This window comes from Platichthys flesus, chromosome 13 (assembly GCF_949316205.1).
Source record: "Platichthys flesus chromosome 13, fPlaFle2.1, whole genome shotgun sequence".
NCBI lineage: Eukaryota > Metazoa > Chordata > Actinopteri > Pleuronectiformes > Pleuronectidae > Platichthys > Platichthys flesus.
In genome coordinates, this window is record NC_084957.1 from 1,092,484 (window position 1) to 1,108,616 (window position 16,133).

General features: G+C 44.7%; 2 protein-coding genes across 3 annotated transcripts; one reads left to right on the plus strand and one right to left on the minus strand.

Moving 5' to 3' along the window:
* Nucleotides 1-34: 34 nt before the first annotated feature.
* On the minus strand, nt 35-8,655 carry dnajc10 (DnaJ (Hsp40) homolog, subfamily C, member 10). Its single transcript, XM_062402215.1, has 25 exons — nt 8,537-8,655; nt 7,149-7,399; nt 6,880-7,042; nt 6,756-6,806; nt 6,601-6,683; nt 6,095-6,226; nt 5,875-5,968; nt 5,700-5,777; nt 5,309-5,352; nt 5,059-5,124; nt 4,848-4,913; nt 4,661-4,750; nt 4,271-4,381; nt 4,066-4,180; nt 3,537-3,664; nt 2,826-2,942; nt 2,643-2,744; nt 2,189-2,249; nt 1,909-2,003; nt 1,591-1,724; nt 1,414-1,467; nt 1,184-1,331; nt 977-1,099; nt 707-814; nt 35-628 (listed from the first exon to the last, which is right to left on the minus strand). The coding sequence occupies exons 2-25, from the start codon at nt 7,356-7,358 to the stop codon at nt 617-619; spliced, it is 2,385 nt and encodes a 794-aa protein (XP_062258199.1). The 5' UTR covers nt 7,359-7,399; nt 8,537-8,655; the 3' UTR covers nt 35-616.
* A 1,214-nt stretch (nt 8,656-9,869) lies between these two features.
* On the plus strand, nt 9,870-14,149 carry nup35 (nucleoporin 35). Of its 2 annotated transcripts, none has more exons than XM_062402251.1 (9): nt 9,870-10,160; nt 11,034-11,201; nt 11,289-11,413; nt 11,770-11,833; nt 12,290-12,398; nt 12,503-12,572; nt 13,465-13,593; nt 13,714-13,821; nt 13,925-14,149. In XM_062402251.1, exons 1-9 carry the CDS (start codon nt 10,148-10,150, stop codon nt 14,000-14,002), a joined length of 864 nt encoding a protein of 287 aa, XP_062258235.1. In that variant the 5' UTR covers nt 9,870-10,147; the 3' UTR covers nt 14,003-14,149. The 2 variants fall into 2 exon arrangements, with proteins under 2 accessions (XP_062258235.1, XP_062258236.1); XM_062402252.1 differs by having other exon boundaries at nt 11,034-11,189.
* Nucleotides 14,150-16,133: the final 1,984 nt, after the last annotated feature.

Below are 16,133 nucleotides of genomic sequence, written 5' to 3' on the forward strand. Positions count from 1 at the left end.
CTCTTATTCTGACTTTTTACTTTTTCATCACATATCCAGTCAGTAACTTTTATTAATTCACATCCTGACATTTACATGTAGCAAGAAAGAAACTGTCCAAAAATCCAAAACCACTAAATATGAAACTTATTATACAAAACCAAGAAGCTGGAACCAGAGAACCTTTGGGACACATTGTGTAAAAAAAAATTATAGATGTTATATAGTATAAATAACCACATTCATCATTTAAGTAAATGAGAATTTATAACTATAGCAGAACTAAAGCTGCAGTAAAAGTTTTAAAACTGATGTGAAAGAAACAGTTTTATTGTCCAACAATTTCTACAAGAACAATGAAACTCAACACAATGTCGACAACTGGCTCTGTGTGTGTGTGTGTGTGTCAGTAACGTGCACGGCGTCCCACAGTTTTACTTCATAGAGTAAATACAAACGATAGAGACAAATAAAAGGCAGAAGTTGTCATTACATTCATCACAGCAGGAAACAGTCAGTCTGCATCACAGCTGGGACTTAGGAGTGTTAATCGATTGGTCGCTGCCCCGGACCAATCAAATCCACCGCTCCTCCTCTGACCAGTAACGCGCTGGTCTCTCGTGGCTCGATGAGGTCATCAGAGTTCGTCCTGCAGAGGAAACAACTTGAGTCAGACTCTTCTTCTCCAGATCGCTCACGTCGGGATTTAACACAAAGATTTCTTTACCTTCCCGTTGCTGTGTAACCGTGGGAGCAGCTGTTGTAGTCGCTGTCTGATGGTGTCAGCGATCACGTTAGAGTCCCGGCTGTTGATTGGTTCCCCACTGTGTTCAAACTGTCAACACACACACAGCGTTTCATCTTCTCCTCCAGGAACTCAAGTCCATCTTTGACTCTTTCACGATTAAACCTCTACTTGCTTGTTGTCAATTACTGAACCAGGGGGAGGCTTTTATTGTGATAGTCACAGGAAGTGCATGTGTGTGTGTGTCCTCACCCTCCTTGTTCCTAGGTACGGGTAAAATCTGACTGTGGGGTAGGCGGTGATTCCAGCCGATTGACAGATCTGATGATGAGCCTGACAGTCGACCTTCCCCGCTCGAACCTCCCCTTTGAGAATCTGTAAATCAAACACTTGGCTCAGAACCTCGTAGAACCGCAGAGAGAACGTCTCTGTGGTTCTCAAAGGAAGAAGGTCTCTCACCCGAGCCAGGATCTCAAACTCTGGAGCAAACTGTTGACATGGTCCACACCAGGGGGCGTAAAAGTCCAGAACCCAGTGATCCCGACCCGACAGCACCTGAGACCTGAATGTCTCCGGAGTCAAGTCCACCGTCGCTCTAGGTAAAGAACTGGACACTGGAGATGTTAGCGTCATGGAAGCACACAGAGGACGGGACAGATGGACAGACAGACAGACAGACAGAGTCTCACCTCAGGGCCCATGTTCTCAGTGACTGAGCGTCTCTGTGCCAACCGTTATAACTCCTGCAGACACAAATGCACAATAGATACATGAATTTAAAATACTGTTCTGATCAATCTGATGAACTGTATTTTGCAGTTTGAAGACGACCACAGAGAGAGAGAGTTTCAAAGTGTGTTACACACATGAAGCGATCTGGTTGCCGGGCGCTGCCGGGGTACAGTCGGATTTCAGGGTACGCCCTCACACCCTGACTCTGACACAGCGACTGGAACCGCTGACAGTCCACTGAGCCGACCAGGATCTGACCCGAGAGCAGCTGAGAGGAGCAGAGAGAGACTCAAACATCAGGCAGCGACCGTTTGTAGCAGCACAGGACAAAAGGTGTCTATAGACCAATAACCCTTATGCTCTTTTAGTTCTTGTTAAATTGTGTTTCAGTGACTTTATAAAAAGCCTCTGTACGTTGTGTGGTTGAGGTTAAACGTGTTGTGTTGTTGTACCCTGGCCATGCGTCTCCACTCAGGCATCAGAGCCTGACAGGGTCCACACCACGGAGCGTAGAAATCCACCGCCCAGATCTGCCCTTCAGCTCGACCTGCAAACACGTCACCGGTTACAACAGCAAATGGTCCTGGAGTTACACAACTGCACAAACAATTCAATAGTTTAAACTCTATAGATCCTCTCTTTCCTTTTAGAGACTGCATCAGGCTCTTTATGTCAAAAGTTAAAAAGCCCTGAAGTCTGTGGTCAAGTGAAATCCTCTCCTGTGAGTTTTACCTTTAACTCTCTCAGTGAAGCTGGAATGATCCAGGACGACCACAGACGGATTCACCAGATCCTGCAGAGGCAGAAAGAAGTGATGTCACCGTCTGAACTGCACACAGCTGGGAGGTTACAGGTCAAATGTTCATGTTAGATAGATTCAGTCATAAGGATTTATTCTATCTTGCCCCTTTTATATTAGTAAAATTGTATTTTATAGTTTTTGTCAATAGTTTTTGAAACAACACTTTCTTCTCGTCTCTTTTTGTCGTGATATTCATCAACAGTCACAGTTTGTATTTCTGACATGACCTGCGGATGGAGAGTTCACCAGAGTTTCCTCCTCCAGAGAAAAGAGTTCCCTGCCTCTGTAAGTTTGTCTGACAACATTATCCCGGCTGTGATTGTTGTCAGACTGTGAATTGTAGATCTTATGTTGTATCACGATGTCACTGGTGTGATGTCATACCTGTATGAACTCCAGGATGCCGTCGGCTGAGTGCTGTCCTTCATATTCATGAAGGGAGGAGCCGTTAATGATCACCGTGGTGGGGTACGCTTGGATATTATACTGAGACACAAAGAGAAAAGGTTTCAGTCTCTCTGCCACCTTTCTCGTGATGAATGGTACAGTCCAGACGTGTGTGCTCACCCTGGAGCAGAGCTTGTGGTGGATGGTACAGTCCAGAGTTCCAAACTTCATCTGTCCGGCCAAGTGGATGGAAGCTTTCCTCAGCTCTGGGAGTAAAGCTCTGCACGGAGGACACCACTGCAAACACAGATCAAACTAAAGTCTAACACTGGACGTCAGAGTTCACAATTGACAGCCTAGAGTAACTCCTGATTGGTCAGACGTGAGTATGGGCGGGACCTATGTCTCCACGGCACAGACTCCCGATGACGTCACATCGGTACCCGAGATATTTTGGCTTGGTTTTTATTTAGTGGAAGGAAACAGGGACGTGTTGTTCCTCTTAGTCATTGAATCGTTTGATCTACAGTGAAGCGTCAGATTCTCTCTGAACACTGAAGTTTGCTTGATTCTATTAAACTTTAAACACTGATCTAAAAGCTCAGATCAGATCAACCAGGGTTTTCTCCAGTTGCCATTAAAGCCGTCATGTAGTAATGGGACGTGTGTATATGTGAGTGACGTGTCTCAGTGTCCGTCTCCCTCATGTTTGTGTTGAAGGTGGAGCTCTGTCTCCAGCCCTGAAGGTAAACACGGAATCAGTCGTTCATCGAGCAGCAGAGTTTCAAACACAAAACAATCTGAGCTCAAACGTATCAGTGATGACGTGGCTAGAAACCATTTTCTGATCCTGTGCTTCCCTGCTGCTGTTTCTAAAGTAGAGTTACGAACCGGAGCAAAGAAGTCCACCAGCCACGGCTCCTTCCTGTCGGCCGGGAAGTTGTCGGGCTGCAGAGTCGTCACATGAGCGCGAACGCTGTCCTTCGCAAAACCCACAATGTTGTACAGCACATCTTTACCTGTGAGAAGACACGGGTCAGAGACACACACTGAAGAGACGGACCAGCGTCTCAACAATGAGTACAAAACGAGGATCTGTGGTTCAGTCCGTGGTTCAGTCCGTGGTTCAGTCGGTGGTTCAGTCTGTGGTTCAGTCGGTGGTTCAGTCCGTGGTTCAGTCCGTGGTTCGGTCCGTGGTTCAGTCTGTGGTTCAGTCGGTGGTTCGGTCGGTGGTTCGGTCTGTGGTTCGGTCTGTGGTCCGGTCTGTGGTTCAGTCTGTGGTTCAGTCTGTGGTTCAGTCTGTGGTTCAGTCTGTGGTTCAGTCTGTGGTTCAGTCTGTGGTTCAGTCTGTGGTTCAGTCTGTGGTTCAGTCCGTGGTTCGGTCCGTGGTTCAGTCTGTGGTTCAGTCTGTGGTTCTGACCGTGGTGGATCTCGAAGTCGTGGATTCCCAGTCCTTTGAAAACAGCCACGCAGGGTTTTTGGATGTAGAGAGACTGACACAGCTCCGAGTCTGTGATGCAGTTAACTCGACCGACCTGAGGAGACAGACAGCGTCAGACAGAGAGACAGACGGGCATAGTGACAGACAGACGGGCATAGTGACAGACAGGCAGGCAGACAGGTACCTGTATGTGGTCGTTCCTCAGGAAAGCCTGTAGCTTCTTATACTCGCTGGAGGCGGAGCTTCTCTCTCCAAACGTAAAACTGACCAACCAGCGATGATGGGCCAGTTTGCTCTGAACACAGGAAGTTATACATCATCAAAGCGTTGTGTAGCGTTGTGAAGCATTGTGTAGTGTTGTGTAGCGTTGCGAAGCATTGTGTAGTGCTGTGTAGTGTTGTGTATCATATGAAGCCTTGTGTAGCGTTGTGCAGCGTTGTGAAGCGTTGTGACGTGTTGTGAAGCCTTGTGTAGCGTTGTCTAGCGTTGTCTAGCGTTGTCTAGCGTTGTCTAGCGTTGTCTAGCGTTGTCTAGCGTTGTCTAGCGTTGTGTAGCAGTGTGTAGCAGTGTGTACCTGGAAGCTGTCCCTGGTCAGCAGTTCCAGATCCGGCAGATGGTTCATGACCTGAGTGTAAACCTCTTTACTGTCCAGAGTGTTCAGCCACTGAAACACAAACACACCGAGTCTCTACTGCAGTACTACACACAGTATTACTACATACAACACAAAGTGACCCCACACAGGAAGTGATGTCACTCACCAGCACGCTGTCCTTTTGGTCCAGAGAGGAACCAGGAGGGAATAAAGCCGTCGCTCCGCCGGTCACCTGACAGACGGCAGAGACAGTGAATACTGACAGATCAACTTCTCTGCCTCCACTGGTTTGTGAGTTGAAGAATCACGTGTACATATAAGTAATACCAGTATCAGTAGTAATACTGGTATGTGTAGTACTGCAGTATAAACCTTACATGGAAGCTGTGACAGAGCTGCTCCTCAGCGGTGCAGTCCATCCGTCCCACCTTCACCAGTCCGTCCTGCACTCACACACGAGGACGACCAGTTAGAGACGTTCAGTTCAGAAACTCTATATATGATATAAAAGTTGATATAATCTAACTTTCAGAGTCAAGTGACACCTGCAGGTGAAAACAAGGTGTAACGTGTAATTATTTACTATATATAAAACATTTAACTAAAATAGTAATGTTGCATTCTCACCAACATTCCTGCCAACTTCTGTGTTGTTCTTGGCTCCAGACAATCTGAGACAGAGGGAGGGACACGTTAGCATGGACACGTTAGCATGGACACGTTAGCATGGACACGTTAGCATGGACACGTTAGCAGCATGACAAGCTACATGACCAGTGTCCTCCGTGGTGGAGAATCGTGTCCAAACAAATGCCTTAGAACATGTTCTGCCTGGCGTCCACCATCTGAGGATTCCAGGTGATGTGGAGGAATTTTTCAGCTTCTACTCATAAACATGTTGTCCACACACAAGACACAGGTGTGACTCATGTCTTTGTGTGTCCCACGTTACACATGTGACACGTGTGAGAGCACTTCCAGGCACAAAGAGAGAAGGTCAAGGGTCACAGAGTGTTACCTCCGGAGTCGGAGCAGAAGGTGATGAGCCAGCCGAGCCCGGACGAGAACGCTCTCTCCACCTCGCTGAACACGTTTCCTGTAAAACAACCGGTCGCACTCACGGGTCAAATTCACGAGTCTGATGATATGAGTGAATCCTGATTGACAGTTTAATGCAGGTGGCCGTCGCTCACCTTGCCAGAGCTGAGTGACGGTGGTTGTGATGAACTTCATGGAGAAGTTCACCAGCTCGTCTTTAGAACGCTCCCCGTTATACTTCTCTGGTTTCTGTAGAAAGGTTTTATTAAGAACACGTTATCACCTATTCAAGGTTTAGATTCATGAAGCTTTGAGAATAAAAAATGCAATCCTCATTAACAGATGAGAATGGATTATGAATCGTCTCTAACCAACCTGTCCTGATCTGAATATGAACAGGCTGGGGTAACTGTTGATCCCTTTCCTCCGGCACAGGTGGTTGTTGTCTCCACAGTTCACGGCTCCGATCCGGATCACTGCGTCCATCTCTTTGGCAAACGCCCTCCACTGAGACACACACACACACACACACACACACACACACACACACACACACACACACACACACACACACACACACACACACACACACACACACACACACACACACACACACACACACACACACACACACACACACACACACACACACACACACACACACACACACACACACACACACACACACACACACGTTATCACACACACACACACACACGTTATCACACAATCCACCGCTGCTTCCATCTGTTCAACACCCACAGGATGAATAATATATTTAGCATTAAAAATAATAAATGAGGTTAAAGGGAAAAAAGCATTGGTGATTCCAGGTTTAATATGTTTAGTTTGATGTGCGGGGGGGGGGGGGGGGGGGGTACCGTTGGCGCCAGCTCGTGACAGTGGGAGCATCGTGGGAAATAGAAGTTGATGAACCAGATTTCTCCGGAGTTCACCGCCGCCTCTGAAACAAACAGCCGTTACTACCAATACAGATCAGTTTGACTGAGTTACAAGTGAAAATAATCCCACTCACCGAAATCTCCGCTGTCCAGCGTGATGATCTCTAAATCATCGTCATAGATTCCTGAACAGAGACAGGAAACCGTTAATGGACTCTCAGTAAACTCACATGTGAGCGTCTCACTGGAGACACGTACCGAAGTCGTAGCGGTAGTAGTTCCAGCTCTCGTAGCGTCCTCCCTGCTGCTCGTCCAATCCCTTTTCTCCATATTTGTCGTATTTCTTCCGGAGGTCTTCGTCCTTCAGGACCTCATAAGCTCGATTCACCTCCACAAACTTATCGTGGGCCGAGGAGTCGCCCTGCAGCACGACAGGGTCAGGGTCAGGGGTCAGAGTTCAAATGAGCAGAAAGTGTTTCAGGGAACATCGGAGGGATTTCCATTCGGAGCTTCTCAGAGTAACTCACAGGGTTCTTGTCGGGGTGCATGGTGAGCGCCAGCTTCTTGAAGGCCTGTCGGATCTCCCTGGTCGTCGCCTCCCTGCCGACTCTCAGCAGATCGTAGTAGTCTCGGCCTTCCGCCCAAACCGCCGCCATCATGGCGACGGAGAGCAGCAACGGCAGCGTTAACCGGACGTGACGGCGCTGCTGAGCCCCGAGGACAACCCTGAACCCCATCACCAGTCCTCCCAGTGCAACCACCACCACCACCAGAGGAGCTGCAACAGAGACAAACATCATCATCTGACAGTGTGACCAGTTTGGAGAGAACGATGGATCTTTATGTATTTAAGTAACGTGGATGCCCCCCCCCCCCCCCCCCCCCCCCCCCCGTGTGTGTTTGTGTCATGGAAGCAACAAGTAAAGCTGAATCTTATCAAACTCATCACCTTTAGTTGAGGTTGGGTGAAGTGGCTGAGAGCAGGGGAAGGGATGTTAACTACGTCCCACCATCCCCCCCTTCACGTCCCCTCACTTCCCCCCATGCCCCCCCACATTCCCTCACGTCCCCTCAGGCTGCAGTAAGAGCAGGATTCTTCCAGCTCCTCATTCAAGTATTTCCTCTGTGAGCAGATATTGACCAACCTGATTCAGAGAGTACCTAAGGAGTGGGAGTTATCTGAGGATCTGTGATCGTCCACTGCTGGATAAATACACTCAGATTAACATGTTTCACTGTTTCTGGAAATTATTAGTTAATTAACTGGAGAGAAAAAAAATATTAAGCAATTAATCATTAAAGAGTAAACGTGTTGTTCGCAGCCCTACTTCCAGCATACAGTGCACACCCTGAACACACACACTGCACACACTCACACTGCACACACTCACACTGCACACACTCACACTGCACGCACACACTTCCATTCATATGTCCTCGATCTGGACAATAATAGATTTGTCGCCTTTATCTGGTTTATGAGATCAGAGCATTAACACAGATCGAGACGCTGGAGGAAACAGAGAAAACATGGAGCCAGAGTCTGAATCTATGAACTATATTATATATAAGCTATATATATATATATATATATATATAAAACATATAGATGTGTATATGAAAACATAAATCTAAAGTGTTAGTAAGACACTGTAGTTAACATGTTTATAACTACAACCACAGACACTGTGTAACTAACAGACAGTCAGAGTTCACTGATGCAAATCTGAGTCTGACTTTTCTCTCATGTAGTTTCTCTGCAGAGAAGCTAAACGAAGCTAAGCTAGCAGCTAGCTCCGCAGCATTAATAACAGCCTGCAAGCTAATTAGCCACTTAGCTAAACAGCGACAGTCAGTTTCCTGCTGAAGATCAAAGGAATCTGATGTTAAAGAATTAAAAGCCTCAGTTCGTTACCGGAGAGTCGAGTCAACTTCACAGAGAGAAACTCAGGATCCGGTTCAGGACTCGGTTCAGGATCCGGTTCACACTTCTGACTGTGAAGAGATTCACACCGGCATCAAGCTACACTCACATCTCACACACTTCCGCTTCCGCTCACTGCATGTCAAAATAAAAGCACAACATGGCCATGACATGTTAAGACCAAGACCACATAGTCTATGGTTAGGACAGAAAAATGGTTAGATTATGCTTCTTTTTTTTTTTTAAGTCTTTTTGTTTAATTGCTCATTTTGTGTAACATCACGTGAAAATGTCTCACATTAGTTTGGGAGTTTTTATCCAAACACATTTTTATTATTGTTTAGAGATGATGGATAGATAGATGATGGATACTTTATTAAGGTGTGGGTGATTGTGTAGTGATTTAAAATGGTTCAGAGTTGACAGTTAATGTCAATTTGGTTCAACACGTATCCAGAATAAGACGGACGGGAGGCTGAGATATCAGAAAAAATACAATTTATTTAATCGATGCAAATGGTTTAAAACAGATTGCTCAAATAGTAAAGTGACATGTGCAAAGGTTGGAAAGGCTGGACTTGATATAAATGACAGATTAAAAAAAGAGAAATTAGAGGCTCCAGACCCAATTTAACAAAGCTAAAATATCATCCAATCACTCACCAATATTCAAGTCATTAAACCCGGATTTCACAGTACCAGTCAACCATATTGCACATTGCCATAGAACCAAATAAAATAAAATGAATCAAAGAAACCAATAATCAAACCAATTAATCAGAAAGAAACTAAATCTAAACAAGGCCAAATAAGAGAGCTACGGTGTCCCTAAATAGACTTCGCCTATATGCATCCCCGTCCTGACAGGTACATTAAAACATCGGCAGAGCGGGGTAAATATCACTGCTAAAACTTTAAAACTTTATTAAGAATTGACCCTGTTACATAAAGAAGTATTCAAGCCTTAAGGATGTGCAACCTTTGAAACCACAACACCAGATGTTTATCAACTTGTATTTCTAATTCAAAATGACTAATCGTGAATAAAAAGGGTCTGTATGTGATTTTAAACACTGTGGAAACACAGTGTGATAATTGTATTCCTATATGTGTGTTCTGTATTATTATGCCTTTATACACTGATATGACCTGAGTCCAAAATAAAGCTAAACTAAATATACAAACCATTTCATATTAATGCCCGAATGTATCATTGAGATTTGTCCAAACAAAGTGAAATTAAAATGTGCCCAATAAAAAGATAAACACATTTTATGAGGGACGCTTAATAGTCGCCTTCTCATGACGCTGTGTAAATGCGCCGGAAGTAGCTGTGTTAGCTGCGGCGCTTCCACCACGTCTCCAGCGTCTGTGAAAAAGCAGGTCGAGCAGATATTAAACTTCTTTAACTGACCGGAAGTCTTCAGCTTCACGTTATTAGATTGATCACCTACTGAGCGTGTCCGTGACACTGAGTGGCAGCTTAGCACGTAGCTTAGCACGTAGCTTCGCTAGCCTCATTAGCCCGCTAACTAGCTAGCTCGGTGCCTGGCGTCATTTCCTACTTTTGAAAATCGCGGCCTGAACGAAAAAGCCGTGAAGATGGAGCTTCAAGGTAACTGCGTTTTTATCTGATGCTATTTGCATATTAATAATCTGTTAGCTCAGTATTAACTCTTAGCTGTTAGCTGCAGGTTTTCATAGAAGTTGCAACATGTTGATCGTCGAAGTTCAACAGTTTAAAAGTGAAGGAGGAACAAGTTCAAATCTCTTTATAAGTTCTGTCTTCATTGAATCTTTTATCAAAATGAGTCGATCATCGCTCACATTGTCTTTAACCTCCTGCAAACTGTAATTTAATTAATGTGTCTTTTTACCTTTGGGCTACCTTTACTTTATTATTCCTTCCTTTCATTTCCTGCTGCTGGTCTGGATTTTATATAATGATTAATTCATGTTATTAATAAGAATTATGATCTTCCATCAGAAGTGATGACGAAAGTGTGACATGTCAATAAATGTGGTTCAGGTTAGACTTCTAGATTCACCTCCATGATAAATCTCGGCCTCATCATCCACACTGGTCTGAATCTTACACACTTTGACAGTATGACTGTTCAATGGGTTTTAAAAGTTATTTGTTATTTCTTCTCGACAAACAATTATTAAAATCAGAGAATATAATAGTTCTTATTAGCAGCTGTCAAAACAAGACATTTGAGGATATAACCTCATTTTGATTTGATATTCAATCAGAAGAACAATAATTGGCAGATGAATCAATGATGAAAATAATAATCAGTTGTCCTCGATATTCTTGTCCTGTGGTTTAAACTTATTGAGGCCTAACTTCTCCTCAGACTTCAGTTACTGACCTTCTCTTTACCAAACATAACGTTCAGTAGAATTCTTGTCACAAGCCGTCGTCCTCCGTCCACTCAGTCTGTCTGTGGCTGCTTGTTAAAACCCACGTCTCCCTCTCTGTCAGTGGGAACTGAACCGATGACCCTGGGCTCTCCCACCTCCCCTAAGCCGACCTCCGGAGCACAGTTCCTGCCGGGCTTTCTGATGGGCGACCTGCCAGCCCCCTCCACTCCTCAGCCCCGCCCCTTCAGCCTCAGCATGCCCATCCTGGAGAGCTCAGGTTCGCCCGGAGGTTGTCAGGAAGACACATCCACCTGCAGATCAGCTGATTGTTGTTTTCTTCTGTGAATTTGTTATAGTGTCCCGTCTTTCATTTAAGGATGCGGAGGTGCTGCCCCTCAGCCCGTGGTTCCCACCCCCAAAGACAAAAGTGGAGCCCCACCTGTCCGCAGTATCCGTGATGACCTGGTATCTGTAGGAACACCGCTCAGTGCTCACAGACAGGTTAGCACGTAGCACAGCAAATTAAGAATCTCTTTGAACTCAACAAAAGTTCCCGGTGTGACACATTTGTTTTAAACTTTAGAGTTGGGAGCAGAAATATCATCTTAACAAAAGACATCTCAGAGGGTCTAGTCTTTGAGGATCAGCAGGAGAAACTCAGGGAAAGATATTCTACCACAGGAAAGAGGTTAAGATCACAATCAGCTTATGGAGAGATAAGTGTCTTTAGTGACTGAAACTTTGCAAGATGCAGATAATGTCCTCACAAAGCAATGTCCTCACAACTCTACAGTTTTTCTTTGAAAACTCAAACCCATGTTAAATCTCTCTCTCTCTCTCTCTCCGTCTCCCTTCAGTCTTTCTCAGTCATGCAGTCCCCTCTGTGTGGACGTCAGGCCTCAACTCCTGGAGGAGGAACAGGTACAGACTAATAGTATTACTACTGCTGGTACTACTAACTCACTAGTAGTACTAACATCAATTACTTGTCCTCCCTTTTTATGACCTCCATGTATAAAGCTGGAGAAGTCTTCAACAACACAAGAACAATACAGAGATTAGAAAGGTAAATGTAATGTTGGATTTGTTCTTGAAGGATCGGGAACTGGATCTGTACTTAATTCTCACTCAATGGATTCAAGTCTCTTTCTACAATAAGCAAATATCGTCAGATTTATCAACCGCATTATTCTTTAAAACAATATTCATTGTAGTAATACTTGGATATTTTGAAGAATATCTGTCATTTGAATTTACACATTTCTGCCAAAGTCAACAGCAGCTCAACTTATCAAATTTGTAATTCTCTCTCTCTCTCTCTCTCTCTCTCTCTCTCTCCCTCTCTCCCTCTCTCCCTCCCACCCTCCCTCCCTCCAGGTGTGCAGCAGCTGTGTCTGTCTCCAGCTCAGGTGGACCCGTTTTACAGTCAGGGAGAATCTTTATCATCGGACGATCAGCTGGATCAGACCTGGGTCACCGTCTTTGGGTATCTTTATTCCTCAATAAACTGATGGACTGCTGAATACAGTATGAAGCAAGTACAAAGCTCATGTATATGCAGTATAATAAGTGTGTCTGTGTGTGTGTTAGTTTCCCTCCAGCCTCGGCCTCCTACATCCTGCTGCAGTTCGCTCAGTACGGAAACATCATCAAACACACGGTGAGATGGAACACAAATCCTTCTGTCTCAGTGAGGTCCCTCGATGTCTTCATGTGTCCTCCACCCGCTGCCCTCAGCAAAGCCATCTCAACTTAATACCTAACTCTGAACCAGTTGAAATGTGATCTCTCTAATGTTTTCTCAGACTGAAGCTGTTCACAGCAACAACAAGCTGAAGCACAAACTGTGTAACAAGACACAGGTCTGAATATGGCCACATGTTAACTGAGCTGTCAAACCTTTAATCTCAGGTATGCACATGTGTAAAGAGAAGGATGTGGTCTCCACTAAGAGACAACACGCTCTCTCACAGCCTCACAATATCAGGCTCTGAGCTGACATCAACATATTCACCAACTGGTTTTGTCTGTGCAGCTGCTGAACTACAACTGCCCCAACTGCACATTCACTCCTCTTAGCAGAGGTAAAACCAGGACATGTCTGTGGGGTCTGTGCAAGTGCACATGAGCTAAACTGAGGCTTTGAGACAGAGAGCACTGATATCAGATCAGTTTAGCTTTCTGAATCAGTCGCTGGATGCATGTTGTATCTGTGGCTCATGGAGGGAATGTGCCATGTTCATGAGCGACACCACTTATCCTGTGAGCATCACCGGAGCTGAGCCAATCCCTGCTGATGTTGTGTAAGAGGCGGGGCTTCAGCCCACAGGCTCCAGACTAAGGTTTCCATCTGAAGCTGTAAACTTATTAATGGCACTTCACCGATGCTGAAAGAGCAAAGTCGCCACCTTGATCAGTGAATCAACGTAGTGTAGGACTCAAGACATTCAGATCGTACAGAATAATGGTGATAGGTATATAGACAGAAACATTGATGATGTTATAAAGGAAACATTGAAGTATTAAAGGAAACATTGATGATGTGTTGACAGATGGCGTCTCCTGGTAACTGGATGCACCTTCAGTATCAGTCTAGGCTTCAGTCCAGAAAAGCTCTGTCGAAGGATGGCAAAGTGTTTGGTGACGCCATCATGGTGGGAGTGAAACCCTGTATAGACAAGGTCAGTGTCTGTTTACCTACCTGCGTTTGTCCATTTCTCTGCCGTCTGATTGGTCCTGGTCATCAGCTGACAGCTTGAACCGAGTGATGTCATTTCTCTCTCTCTCTCGCTCTTGCTCAGAGTGTGATGGACAGCAGCGAGGCCGTCTCCTCCGCCCTCCCCTCCACTCCTCGCTCGGCCATCAGGCCGCTCAGCGCCGCCTACAGGAGCTCCAGCAGCGACTACCAGGTGACCTCTGACCCCAGAACTCACTCTGGCTCTATTTTAAAGCCTGTGGTGGTTTTCATTTGTTCTTGGAACATCAGAAATAAACCTGTGTGTCCGTGTCCAGGTGGTGGCCGACAGACAGACGCCCCGGAAGGACAACAGCATAGTTTCCAAAGCGATGGAGTACATGTTCGGCTGGTGACGTCGCACAGTGCATTATGGGATACAGCAGCCTCCTGGGAGAGAGAAGAATCAACAGATGAACTTTCTGAGTGTGTGTGCGTGCGTGTGAATGAATTTCTCTTATAACTGTTTTTTACTGTTTGTCAATAAAGTTGTCTGATTTGAATCCAGTGAATTCTCACTCAGAGGTGCTGTTCTCTAAGCAGCCACATGGCGGCACTGTCACGTGCCACCATGTTGACACAGAGTTAGAGTGTAGGAGCTCAAACCTCCTTTGTTTCTGTTTTCAAACAGGTTGAACCTGCGGCAGAGATTCACAGGTTCACTCCGAATGTGAGATATAAACCAAAACACCAAGAACATGGAGCATTTTTTAAAAAAGTCTGTTTGGAATATTTGAGACAGTTCACATGTTCAGGGAGCTTGTGCTCGGCAGCAGTTTAAACATTACATAAGAAAGTGTTTATATAACTGCTCTCACCTCACTCCTACTTTGCTCTGGATCGAGTTCAGCAACATATTTGGAGGAAGAAGGTGCAGCTCGCTGTCTGTCAGTCGCCTCGTGACTCAGAGCAGAGGGTTAAACGGTAGACGTCAAAATACACAGGGACGTTGCTCATATCAGTAACTGAGGGGAGAGTAGCAGTGGTGGAAGGTTTGAACCTGAAGAAAAAGTACAAATAGACAAATCAGATGAGATTTGTCTATTTGATCTTCTGTGGAGGAAGTGGCCGAGCAGAACAAGAAAGGTAGAGGCACAAGGGGAAAAAGTAAGAAATACATTAATATATATAAAAGGCTGTTTTTCTTATGTGCATCCACAGATAATTATACAGATTCCTTGTCATATATAATATTTGTTTAATTCATAATTGGAATAAATGATTTACCTCATTGTTGTATCATATTTAAATTCATCTTTAATAAATTAGATATCCAAAGTAATTAAAGTTGTCACTTAACAGTAGTCGAGTCAAAAGTCAAATATTCTCTGTGAAAACTTGAGAAATAGAAATATGAAGCAGAAGTTATTTGAAATTCAGTTATTTTCTCAACAACCACGATTCTGGATTTACAAGGTGTGAACATGTAAACATGGCCTATCAGTGGAGAGGGAGGGGGGGGGGGGGTCCACGGCCATCTCAGAAGCTGACCTTTCTCCTACTAACCAATTACCTCTGGTTTAACTTATCCCAGTGACATATGGTCGGCTGCTGCAGCACGAGATAAATGACAAGAACAGGCATCGCAGGCTGGAGAGAACGCACAACCTAGGGCAGAGCGCCAGAGAGACCGGGCGGCGAGGGGGAGGGGCGACCAGAGGCATTAACTGAGCTTATGTTTGACCTTTGTGACCTTTCAGGGACATCTGACGCTGTGTGGTTAGAGGAGGGTCGGCACACATTCTCAACAAGTTGTGGTCCATTGTTAATGCACACACAGATAATAAAGACTTCCCTGATCTGCAGCTTTGTGTTGCACAGAATATCACACAATAGAAACCTGGCTACTGTAAAAAAAAAACTAATTTTCTATGAATAAACAAGAAACCCAAACTGAAAGTCACACGTGATGACTACACACGTCTCTGTGGTAGTTTTGCATCACTTCAAAGTCCTTTAGCATTTTCTGTTCAATCCCTGTTTGAATCCTTGTTGAACACTTCAGTAGTTGTTTAGTGGTCATTGTGTATCTATGTGTCGTTTTTCCTCTTACTGTAACTTCTCTATTTCTCTGAGTTGTTATGTTTTGCCTCATGTTGTCACTTAGTATCTCTGTAAATTAGTTTTTGCATCAACTTGATGCAAACTCTGTGTGTCTGTGAGTGTTTGGTGTCTGTAGGTGGTCATTTGGTATCTCAATGGTCATTATTGATTCCTCATTCTAGTTTTGCATCTGTCTACACACATTTTACATTTGGTCTGTGGGTGTTTTGTGTGTCTGTGTGGTAGTTTTACATCCCTGTGGGGTCATTTTTTTGGATTTTTGGTACTTTTCAGTGCATTTTTGACAGGTTCATCTATTTGTGACTGTTGTGGGTCTGTTTATGTTCATTTTGTATTCCTAGTTATATATATAACTTTATAGAAATGTTGTAGGTATTTGTTTAAATTGTTGTTTCTTTGTGGTGATTTTTTGTCTGTCTGAGG